Source organism: Centruroides sculpturatus, unplaced genomic scaffold (genome assembly GCF_000671375.1).
Source record: "Centruroides sculpturatus isolate CEXI.00-Female unplaced genomic scaffold, Cexi_2.0 scaffold1680, whole genome shotgun sequence".
Classification (NCBI taxonomy): Eukaryota; Metazoa; Arthropoda; class Arachnida; order Scorpiones; family Buthidae; genus Centruroides; species Centruroides sculpturatus.
This window is the reverse complement of record NW_019385913.1, coordinates 23,976-36,168: the sequence shown is the minus strand read 5'-3', so window position 1 is coordinate 36,168 and position 12,193 is coordinate 23,976. Positions and strand designations below refer to the sequence as shown.

Below are 12,193 nucleotides of genomic sequence, written 5' to 3'. Positions count from 1 at the left end.
TACTTTTTTCTATTTTTACCTTTAATTTTTTATCATTATCCTTTCAGGGTCTCAGATCATAGTTTACATACCATTGATATACTGTGTGATTTAGTGAAAATTTAAAATATTTAAATTTAATATTTACCAAGTTACACAAACAAGTCTTGTAATTGCTAAATTTTTCAATTCTAATTTAATATTACATTATTTCATTTAATAACTTTAAGAATTTGAAAAATCTAGCAAATAAATAAAATTATATGTGGCACCATCTATTATGAGATTTTGTTATAAAAACTTTGTTATTTTATAATAATTGAAAATATATAGATGACTTAATTTTGAGAATAGAGATGAGTTTTAAAAAGATCTGTAAATGCTAACAACAAGTAAAATCTTCATTAAGCTCAACCCCCACACAAGATATGACATGTGACCACCCTCTATCTCCCCCCCCTTGATTTTTCATCACCAAAATTTAATAGCATGAATGCCCATTATACACAAGCTACCATGCAAATTTAATTTTCTAGTCTTCACTCCATCCTGAGATATTAAACAAAATAGATACCAACATACACATACACATATTCATGAAAGTTTTTTTCTGTTTTTGGATTCAGGAATCTCAAAATGCAGAGATTTTCAAAAAACTGAGGATCAAATTTGACACGATTCCATTACTTTAAAAGCAAATCAGACAGCCAAAAAATTGCCATGAAATAAATACCCCCAAAAATGTGTTTTTATAGAAAAACTATATAAAAAATTTAAATAATTAAAAAAATGCTTTTATTTCATAAATATAGCAGCAGGGATTGTTATTCTTTTATTTGACAGAGTGCAAAAATTTAAACTTGCAGTCTACATTGTTTACAAACCAGTAGACCTTGAGAACAGCTGGTGACTTGGGATATTTACATACACACCTCAGGGTAAGTTGGCTTTAAGCAGGAGTGGAACTATTTTACCACATCTATTCAAATATAACACAAAATTTTCGATTTTTATGCTATTATAATATGGGGGACCGAAAAAAAGGTACATATAAAAAATTCTTCTGAATAAGAAACAAAAAACCTGCTGATGTCATAAAGCACATCCAATAGTGTTTTAAAAAATTTTATTGAAGTTAAATCAGTCCAATAGAAGTTTAGAATGATTTAATTAGTTTGATTAAAAAAACTCATAAAAAATAATAGTGCAATTAATTAGGTAATTAATTGAAGTAAAATCTCTTGGTGATGCATTCTTTACAGATCACAATTCCTTTCACAGTTGCTTTAAAGTGTATATAATGTGATCATAATTCCGTCAAACTATTTAAAATGAAATAAACTGAAATAATTAGTAATAAAATAAATCTGTAAAGTATGCATTGTAAACTTTAAAAATGACATTTGACACCAAAATTAAAACTGTATACAGTAAGACCCGGTTTAGTGCTTCCTCAATTAACGCTGATTCAATATAATGCTGTCTGCTCAAAGGCTTAAAAAAATGGTCAAAATTTACATTGATTCAAATTATCGCAAAATTTACATTGATTCAAATTATCGCAAAATTTCATTGATTCATATATAATATGATTATTCCTGAACATGAATCAATCAGTAAAAGGTGGCAATTTGCCGTAGCACTGTACTTTCCCTAAGTCTATGTTTTGTGCAATTTTGGAAAAAATATAACATTATGGATGTCATAGGCAATGTTGACTTTGCTTGACAAGAATTAACTGATAAATGCATGAACGGAGTATGGAAGAAGATATGGCCAGAGGTATCCAAGGATTCTCAGGAGAAGAGCCTATCGTTGACCAAATTGTCAACTTAATCGATACAACAGGACTAGGAGATGTAGATGAGCAAGATATTAAGGAGGTTTCTGATATTACTTGAGGTTTCTGATGAGAGTCTTAAACAACCTTTGAGAACAGGCAGAACAAAGGAATTCATGTAGAACTGGAAAATAGTGATTCTGAAAACCAAGAACCCAAAGAACTTGCTACAGATTTCCTTACTAAAAGTATGGTAACGATAACCAAAATCGTTGATCAAATTGTAATGAATGATCCAGATTTTGAAAGGCGTGCAAAAACAAGACAAGGCATTTTGGATGCAATTTCCGGCTACTGACATTTGCTTAAAGCAGAAAAAAATTACAGTGACAAATGACACTAGACAAGTTCATTGCAAAAAAGTCAAGAATTTCAGAAGAACCAGAACCTTCATCTTAATAATGAACTTTATATTTCTCTGTGCATATGTTTGTGTTATGTAACATATATTATTATGCAAATTAATATAAAAATAACTTAAAATTAAAGTAAAATTTGTTTATTTTTGGTGGTGTGTTCTCCTTTTCCTATTTACTGTGTGTTAAAATGACCTTGCTTAACACTGTTTTATTTTGTGCTTTGTTGTCTAGGAATGTATCCTAAGTGGTAAACAAGGTCTTACTGTATAATGAAATATTTATTGACATCACAATTACAACTTTCCACTTTGGAATGATTATTTGACTTTTCCAATATCTCAAACTTCTATAGCAAAATAATTATGAATGTAAAACTCAGACATTGAATGAAGGTTTCATACCTAATTGTACTAAAATGTGTTTCATGTACTGTACATGTAAGATAAAATGATTGATCTACACATGCTTGATGGTAGTTTCTGTATCTGTAAGATTTACAGGTATGTTTTTGGGGATTAGAAATATACTATAAATGATTTCTAGGAAGCAGTTTACTTTCTCAAGTAAATTGCTTGTAGAAAAAAGCATTGAAAACATAGCTTTGTATCCATTTTATGTTATAAATTACATTTGCTTAATAATGATCATGTATTGTACAGTATATACTAAATCAGTGTTTCTCAACGGCAGCAATATCACCCCCATGTGGGCGTTTTTCCATGTTCAGGGGATGATTAGTAACAATTTGTATTTTGGGGGGGCAAAAAAACAATTTTCTGGGTGATATAGTAAAACATTATATTAAGAATAATTAGATGTTATTCGTTATATCGTACAACAATTAAACAAATAACATTATATAGTCACTAGTCTATTCGATGCAGTAAGAATTTGGGGTTAGCCTTGTCCCTTGGCATTGGAATTTTGTAGTGAAGGTGGCAATACTACGTAATGGTTTTATTGAAGGGGGCGATGATTCGTTAGAGGTTGAGAAACACTGTACTAAATGCATGTGTACAGTACATTTGCATTTTGTATTAAAGTGCAGTGTTTGCAAATGTGGCCTTTTTTTTACATAGAAATTTGGTATTATCCTAATTATTTATATTTAGTAATTTTTAGTGTGAGGCTTGGTTAGTTTACTTTTTTCTATTTTTACCTTTAATTTTTTATCATTATCTCTTTCAGGGTCTCAGATCATAGTTTACATACCATTGATATACTGTGTGATTTAGTGAAAATTTAAAATATTTAAATTTAATATTTACAAAGTTACACAAACAAGTCTTGTAATTGCTAAATTTTTCAATTCTAATTTAATATTACATTATTTCATTTAATAACTTTAAGAATTTGAAAAATCTAGCAAATAAATAAAATTATATGTGGCACCATCTATTATGAGATTTTGTTATAAAAACTTTGTTATTTTATAATAATTGAAAATATATAGAGGACTTAATTTTGAGAATAGAGATGAGTTTTAAAAAGATCTGTAAATGCTAACAACAAGTAAAATCTTCATTAAGCTCAACCCCCACACAAGATATGACATGTGACCACCCTCTATCTCCCCCCCCTTGATTTTTCATCACCAAAATTTAATAGCATGAATGCCCATTATACACAAGCTACCATGCAAATTTAATTTTCTAGTCTTCACTCCATCCTGAGATATTAAACAAAATAGATACCAACATACACATACACATATTCATGAAAGTTTTTTTCTGTTTTTGGATTCAGGAATCTCAAAATGCAGAGATTTTCAAAAAACTGAGGATCAAATTTGACACGATTCCATTACTTTTCCTTGTTATGTATATATAACAGTTAAAAAAGTAAAAATGATACATAATGCAAGTCTCATATTATAAATTTTTATTGAATTGATAGTTGACATAATAATAAAGGTTTTGCATAATATTGTTTTTGATTTTGAATTAAATTTCAAAGTAAAAATGTAAGCTTTGATATCGTTATGTAAAATTAATAAGTCAATGAAAGATGATAAAGAGAAATTATTAATTATTATTGTTCTTATAATTATAAAACATAAATTAATATGAATATGTTAGTATTAATACTTAATTCTTATATTTTTTAACATTAGAGGTGCATTCCAGAATTATGTATTAGCTTCCCCTAGTGCACATCTTTTGAAGATTTAAAAAAATAAATTTGAAGATAGAAACATTTGAAACTGGAACATTTAAAATCAGAAGTTAAATCAAACTTGGATCAACCAGAAAAATTTTTATAGAGCATCTGAAGAAGATCCTAGAGTGTATCAAAAATATTAGTGTTATATTTCAAAAATTAACTGCAAAGCTATACAAGATTAGTGTGATGTATTTGTACTCTGCCAAAGATGAGTCATGCTCTAATCACTTTGCTGTTGCAACTTCTGAAAACTGTGACACAATTACTGGTCGGTATGCAAAATTTATGCTGAACAAACATTATCTACCTGTGATTTGTGAATGGCATCCCAAATTACCCAGCACAAAATTTTGTCTTGCACAGGAACAAAGCTATGCTGTTCAGAGCTCAAATCATCTGAGATTTTCTGATAGAAAAGATCATTGAAAACTTGCCACATCCTGCATACTCACCAGATCTGGCTCCTAGTGATGTCTGAGTATTTGCAAACCTGAAAGATTCACTCCATGGTATGCATTATTTGTCAAGATCTGCTCTTGTTAGTGCAGTTTTTCAGTGCTTTCAAGTCCAGAAAGCAAGTTCTCACAGTGCTTTGATAAGTGGTTAGAGATGCCAAGGGTGTCTTGACAAAGATGGGATTATGTTAAAAAGTGACATCAAAAGTTTTCTTCATAACTTACTGGTTTAAAAGTTATGGCTAAACAGTACGTATTTTTGGCATGCACCTCGTAATTGAACTCAGTCTGTTTGCTGAAAGTTTATTTGTTCCATTGTTCAAGTGGCTAAAATTACGTTTTGCATAATATATTGTCATTTAACTAGAAATAAAACATTAAAGTCTTCTATAATAAACTATTTTAAAAATTTAATAAATATTATTTTGTATTCTAGGAATATATGGACACTCTAGTGTGTATCATTCACAAACTAAATCAATATTTGTTTTTGGGGGAATAATATATAATGTTAAAGGTGCTACAATCTCCGGTGATTTGTATACACTTCATTATCCAACTGGCAGATGGTCAAAATTACCACCTAACCAACCTGATTCCAATGTAATATTTTAATTCATTTTATTAAGTTTTTAAACTTAATTTTAACATGTAAATTTTAACATTTTTATATCACTGTAGCCTCCTCCACGTAGTCTTCATGCTGCTGTTTTAACAGACGATTACATGCTTATCCTTGGTGGTCGAAATGAAAAGTTTGAATTAGTGGGCGAAACTTACGTTTATATATTCAAATGTAATTTATGGATCTGCTTAGAAAAAGAAAGTATGTCTGTTTTTATATGATAGATTTAAATTTCATATGAAACATATTGAAATTGAAATTATTAAAATTTATAAATCAATCAGATGTTTCTGTTGTGGGAGAACCATTGCCGCCAGTATCTGGACTTTCAGCTACGTCATTTTCAAGAAGCTTTTATATTTTTGGAGGTTTCAATGGAGAAACAAGTGACCGTTTGACAAAATTAACTTTACCGGATGACATTTGTCATTTGTTTTCAAAGAAACAGTCAGAGTGCATTCGTTACACAGGCTGTTCATATTGTTCCGTGATGGAAAATAATGTGAGCCGTACATTTTGCTATTCTGAATATGGAAGCATTCCTTACAAGTACAAAGCATTTGTCATTCAAAATTTAAATTACAATTCATAAAAATTAAAATTGTTTATTATTTTACAGTTGTGATAATCCAAAAGGACGACTAAACATTATTACAGATACAGACTGTAATTTAGAATGGATGGAAAGACGAGATTGCTATCAATACAAAACGTGTATGGATTGTGTTGCAGTTTGGCCATTCTTTCCAAATGCTAAACAGGTATTTAGAAATAAAAACTCTTAAAACATTATTGGCATATTTTTCTCACATTGCATAGCATAAAAATTAGAATGCTTAAATTGGAAAAGCCAGATTTATAAAGAAAACTTTTAATATATTCCAAAAATAAATTAATAATATAATGAAACTATTTGCTTAAATATGTTGTTGTAATGTCAAAAGTAATATTATATTGTATCTTAATTTACATAAGATACAATAATACAAAATTATTAAAAGTTATTAAATTATATATATGTTTTCCTAGTTATGCAAGTGGTGTTCAAATTGTCAAAGAGGAATATGCATTCCAGCTTCAGCTTCCTGTGAAGTAGAAAATGATTGCAAAATTTCACAGCGTGCCATAAATCAGTCGTCATTTTGTCCAATAAGAGAATGCTTAGCATCAGACTGTGAAAAATGTGGAAGTCTGCCAAACTGTACATGGACACGCCAAGTTGAAAGATCAGGTAAAAAATTTTTTTTTGGTTTTAAGTAAATCATTAGTTGACATTAGTAATAATTTTAGGTGGTGAATGGAAGCATACTTTAAAAGATAAACCAATATTTAATTGGACTTGTGTGGGAAAAACAATCCAAGGTGCATCTTCATTTCCCGTAGAATCAATGCCTCCATTAACTTGTCCTCCTCGATGCAGTCAGCATAGAAATTGCAGTACTTGTTTACAAAGTGCTGGTGGAGAAGGAGGTTGGCACGAGTGCAGATGGAGCGAAGGATTACAACAAGTAATAATGAAAAATTTAATGATTTTAAAATATCATAACATCAAATTAGTTTAACTGTAAAATAAAATATTATAGTGCATTTCTCCAAGTTTTGAATTACTACAATGTGAAGGAGGGGCTTGTGGAGCTGTATTACAAGGTTCCAGTTCCTATTGTCCCGTACCCTGCTGGCACCATAGCCAAGCAGCTCACTGCTTGTCATATCCTAACTGTGGATGGTGTGCTTTCTCGGGCAAGAAAGTCAATGGTCGAGGCATCTGTATGGAAGGTTGGATAAAACATCCAACGGATGGAAAATGTTATGAAAATCATGTATATTTAATTGATCATCCACTTCCTGGTAAGTATCCTGTATTTATACTTGTTCTCTGTATTCTAACAAGTTTATTTTTTATGATTATAACCATGAATACAACTATGTTAATGTTGATAATGTAGAAAATGTCACCAGATGGTTAAATCAATCTGATGGTCCAGTTTATTGGGCATATCTTAAACAACCACCAGAAAATGAATGTCTTAATGGTCATCATAACTGTGATGACAAACAGCATCAAGAATGTGTTGATACAGAAGAAAAATTTGAATGTAAATGCAAACAAGGATATGTAAATGATGGGTGAGAACTTTTAAATATGTAAAATATATGTTGTTATTTATGTGACTCTAAATAAATTATTTTATAGCAAACAATGTAAACCAGTATGTAATCAGGGATGTATGTTTGGAACTTGTGTAGAACCAAATAAATGTAAATGTCATTTTGGTTATGTTGGACATAATTGTTCAATACAATGTGATTGTAATGGACATAGTAATTGTGCAGGTCCCGATCGTCTTAATGATTGTTTAAAATGCCATAATAATACACAGGTATATATAAGTTTTGTTTATTATATATTTAAAGAAATTTATTTAAGTTCACTAATCTAATCCATTTTAGGGATCACAATGTCAAAAATGCAAACCATTTTTTGTTGGAAATCCCACAAATGGTGGAAAGTGCATTCCTTGTAAAGTATATTGTAATGGACACAGTGATTTATGCTTTAGCTCAGATTTCCTAAATTCCTCTCTGCTGAGTTCACTCAGCAATCACTGGGATCAATATCTTGTGAGTTATGATATAAAAGAAAGATTATTATAATAATATATTTTGGAGATTGTGATTTTATAATATCAATTTTTATTATACAATATTTGTTATTTTACATTATTTTTAGATGTCTGAATACTTAGAATTAGTAAAAGAAGGACCCAAGGATGATGCAATTTGTATAAATTGTCAAAATAATACTGAAAATAATAGATGTGATCAATGTATTTCTGGATTTTTTAAAATTGGAGATAATATAAAAGAGGGTTGTAGACCGTAAGTTATGCCTATTTGAAATGATTTATTTCTTAATTGTTGTTTGAAGTGGAATAGTATTTTTTTAGAAATGTTAAAAATTTAATTATTTTTCTTATATTACATTTATAGTTGTGAATGTCATGGCCATGGAGATATGTGCAATTCCATAAATGGCGAAAATTGTAATTGCCAAAATAATACAGAAAATGATAGACAATGCAGTCAAAAGAATAGCAAAAATATGGTGACCCCATGTTGGCAATTACAGGTATGTATGTATAGGAATCCATGATATTTTCTTAGAGAATGAAAAGTTTTGAATTTTATTATGTTAATGTAAAATATGGAGCACAAAAAGATGTACAAGTATCTGACCTACAAGACCTGTGAAACTAACAGTTCATTCCATACCTTTTCTGCTTGTTAATAGAGGGATAATCTTCTATCCAAGGAAGAAAGTACTATTGCTGCCAATTATCTTGATCTCAAGTTTTCTTTTGAATTCTGAAACTATCAGAAATTTTTCTTATTTATAGAGATTTATAAAACTAAATAGTTCTATAAATCTCTTCCAAATATGAATCAATCCTTAAAATTTGTATCATAATTCCAGAAAATAATTTTCAAGATCTTAAGTCATTTCAAATCCTTTATTTATTCTGTTGATACCAAGTATTGAAGTTGGATTTTCAGTCATGTCTATGAATTTATCTTTGGAATGGACAGAAAATTTAACAAATTCTCCATTTTAAAAGGACTCAAATCACAAAATTCATATCCTAGTTAATATGCAATTTTTTCAAATTTTGGATATTGCACCTCTGTTGATGGAATATCATTACCACTCAAAACTACTACTGTTCATATCGTTTTTACAAAGTGCTAACAGACATTTAAATGTTAAATGAGTTGCTAATTGTATTATTTACATAAAATTTAAAATTGTAAATTTTTTCAAAAACTTTGATGATACTAACAAGGAGGACTACCAGAGATGGTTTCCTCTAATTTTGCTGAGTTTTATCTCTATCATAGTACTCTCCCATTACTATGTGATAAAAGCCACTTGAAGCAACTCTCAAGCATTCTTGAAAAAAATTAGTTTAAAGTTTTCTGTTTTCCATGTGCGTCATGTATTGACAATTGTCAACAGTGGGTAATGTGCTTAATCATTATGCTGCAAGTTACAGGTTTGAATCTTATTATTATTAGTTTTTTCTAACCTACATGGAATCAGATTATTGTGCAGTGTATTTTTTTATTGTTAGTAAAGAAGAATTAGTATTTTGTAATTATAATATTTATTTGCTAAACAGTAAAAAATTCAATTATTTTTCATTTTTTGTCATGAACTTTATTCTACACATTTTATTGCATTCTATGTATTTGACATCCATTGCTAAAAGTTTCTGTCTTGACTTACATAGCAACATGAGCATGCTAAGAGAGATTATTTATTAAAAAGTATAAAATATGTTGTGCAATAATCCATTATATTGTAGATCAGAAAAAAAAAATTTGATAAAAGTAATATTTGAATCTGTAACTTCAGGGTGATAGTCAAGCACTTTCTCACTTGGTTTTGCTGCTATTGACACTGTCAATACAACACAATACATAAAGAATATGGAAAACTCTAAACTAATTTTTCTTGCAAATGCTTGAGAGTTGCATTGTGTGCCTTTGCCATAGTTTACTGGGATAGTATTATGATATATATTAAGCTTGGCAAAATTGGAGGGAACCCATCCCAATAGTCCACTTATAAGTATACAAGAGGACTACTGGGATGCTACTTGCATGCAAACAATTTGTGCAAAATTTTTATAATATACATTTTATGTAGTAGGCCTTAAAAGTAAAAATAATCTTCTGATCAGTGGCATAATATTCTTACTATCTATAATAAACGTGCCAAAGCCCAATAGGTTGATACTCAACCAAGCAATCACCATAATTAATCAGAATATAAATTTGCTATTATTAATAATTATAATGTTTAATAATTTATTAAATAATTTAGAACCGTCTGGAATAAAAGAACTAGCCTGGAGCAGGACTTAAACCTGCAACTTCTGCCTACCGTGCGGTGTGCTTGCCAGTTAAGCCACCCAGACCTCCAAGCAATTCTTTGCTTCCAGATGTAGTTAAACTTTAAATATAACCATGCACAGTTACTCACGGAACCGGATGGGGACGACTCCTATGCCCACAGCCTAAGTACACCTCCACTATGACACTCAGCCAGTTATCGCTTAACCCGGTATGGTAACACTGCTGGCCATTAAAATTGCTACACCATGAAGGCAGCACGAAACAAACACAAAATTTGCATGAAATGTTCAACATGCTGGAATATGCAAATGATTAGCATTTCAACGCATGCTCACAAAGCAGGTAGGAGTAAGGCCACCAGCAGTCTGTATAAAAGGGAAGATTGTAAGCTGGTTTCTCATATAGAAATTGCATTCACACATTGGTTGCTGTTTAAAGGTTTTGTTATGCCTTGTGTAAGGAGGAATGCCTACCACTGTGTGTCAGAGTTTAATTGTAGTAGAAGCGTAGCCTATGAAAACTGCAGTTTATTGTTCATTCTATTGCTGCTCATGTTGGTCATTATCCCACAACTGTCACGAGAATGTGGAATTGATGGGTCTGGGAGGGCCATACAGAATGCCAGGTGATATCTCAGCAGCCCTGGTCAGTAACACCCAAGAGGACAGACATTTTTTCCACATGGCTTTGTGGGATAATACAGCCTAGTTCAGGGGTGGCCAACAGTTTTTGCCTCCGGGCCGAATTGGAAAGAAAACTTTTTCTACAGGCCGAACCAGAGGCTGCCCTAGGAAGATTTTGAGGTGGTGCAAGATCTCATTGTGGTGTTACCCTGTAGAGACTGAATTGTAGATAGAGATTACAGATACATTTTTCACATTATTATGCTTTATCAACATTCTATGCTGTACTTACGAGATTTGTAATGGAGGGTTAACTGTAAATGCACAGTGAATTGTTGATTTATTTTTTATTTTTATTTTAGGTGTTAGAATTTTTCATCGAGCTATTCGGACTTCAGTAGCTAATATTGGAAGATTGATTGTGGGTCACATAAATTCATTAGATGGGCCGGATTTGGCCAACGGGCCTTATGTTGGCCATACCTGGCCTAGTTATATACCCTGAGTCTGGAACTTGGATCATTTTCAGAACAAGTGTCTGCACAAACAGTGCAACAGTGTTTGCAGCACTGTGACCATTACTGCAGCTTCCCTTGACACTGCAGCAGAAACAGGCATGCCTACACTGGTGCATTCAGCGACAAAAATGGACATAGAAGTGACATCACATTTTCAGACAAACCCTGTTCTGCGTACAGCATCATGATGGCTATATCCACATGTACAAGCACCAAGGGGAACAATCCTTGCCAGTTTTCATTCATCATAGTCTTGCGGGCTCAGCACCTGGAGTGATGGTATGGGATGCCATTGGATATACCTCTTGTTTGCATAGCTGGTAATTTTGACAGTTGTCATTACATTTTTGATGTGGTAAGACCCGTTGCTGTGCCCTATCTTTGGGTCCTCCATCACACTCGCTTTAAACAGGACAATGCACAACTGCATGTTACCCATGCTGACCTGACCTTTCTGAATACAGAGGGTGTTTGACTGTTGCCCTGGCCAGCACAATCTACAGATCTGTCACCAATTGAGAATGTCTGGTCAGTGGTTGCCAAGAAACTGGCACACCACCATTTGCCAGTCAGTACAATAGATGAACTCTGGCCTAGAGTTGAAATTGCATACTGCTGTACCCAAATTGCATACATGCTGTACCCATATCTATCCAAATTCTGCTCAATGATGCCCAGCTGGATTACAGCTGTTATTGCTGCCAGAGGTGGCTG

General features: G+C 31.6%; 1 protein-coding gene across 1 annotated transcript in view; it reads left to right on the top strand.

Moving 5' to 3' along the window:
- The window catches only part of LOC111612543 (multiple epidermal growth factor-like domains protein 8), a 136,763-nt gene that overhangs the window by 112,000 nt on the left and 12,570 nt on the right, over nt 1-12,193 (top strand). The window contains exons 28-39 of the mRNA XM_023353773.1: nt 5,233-5,399; nt 5,478-5,622; nt 5,706-5,970; nt 6,041-6,182; nt 6,451-6,652; nt 6,712-6,929; nt 7,005-7,269; nt 7,368-7,548; nt 7,616-7,802; nt 7,873-8,043; nt 8,153-8,301; nt 8,413-8,551. Of these exons, the coding sequence (XP_023209541.1) occupies nt 5,233-5,399; nt 5,478-5,622; nt 5,706-5,970; nt 6,041-6,182; nt 6,451-6,652; nt 6,712-6,929; nt 7,005-7,269; nt 7,368-7,548; nt 7,616-7,802; nt 7,873-8,043; nt 8,153-8,301; nt 8,413-8,551 (2,231 nt within the window). The remainder of the gene's footprint in view (nt 1-5,232; nt 5,400-5,477; nt 5,623-5,705; nt 5,971-6,040; nt 6,183-6,450; nt 6,653-6,711; nt 6,930-7,004; nt 7,270-7,367; nt 7,549-7,615; nt 7,803-7,872; nt 8,044-8,152; nt 8,302-8,412; nt 8,552-12,193) is intronic.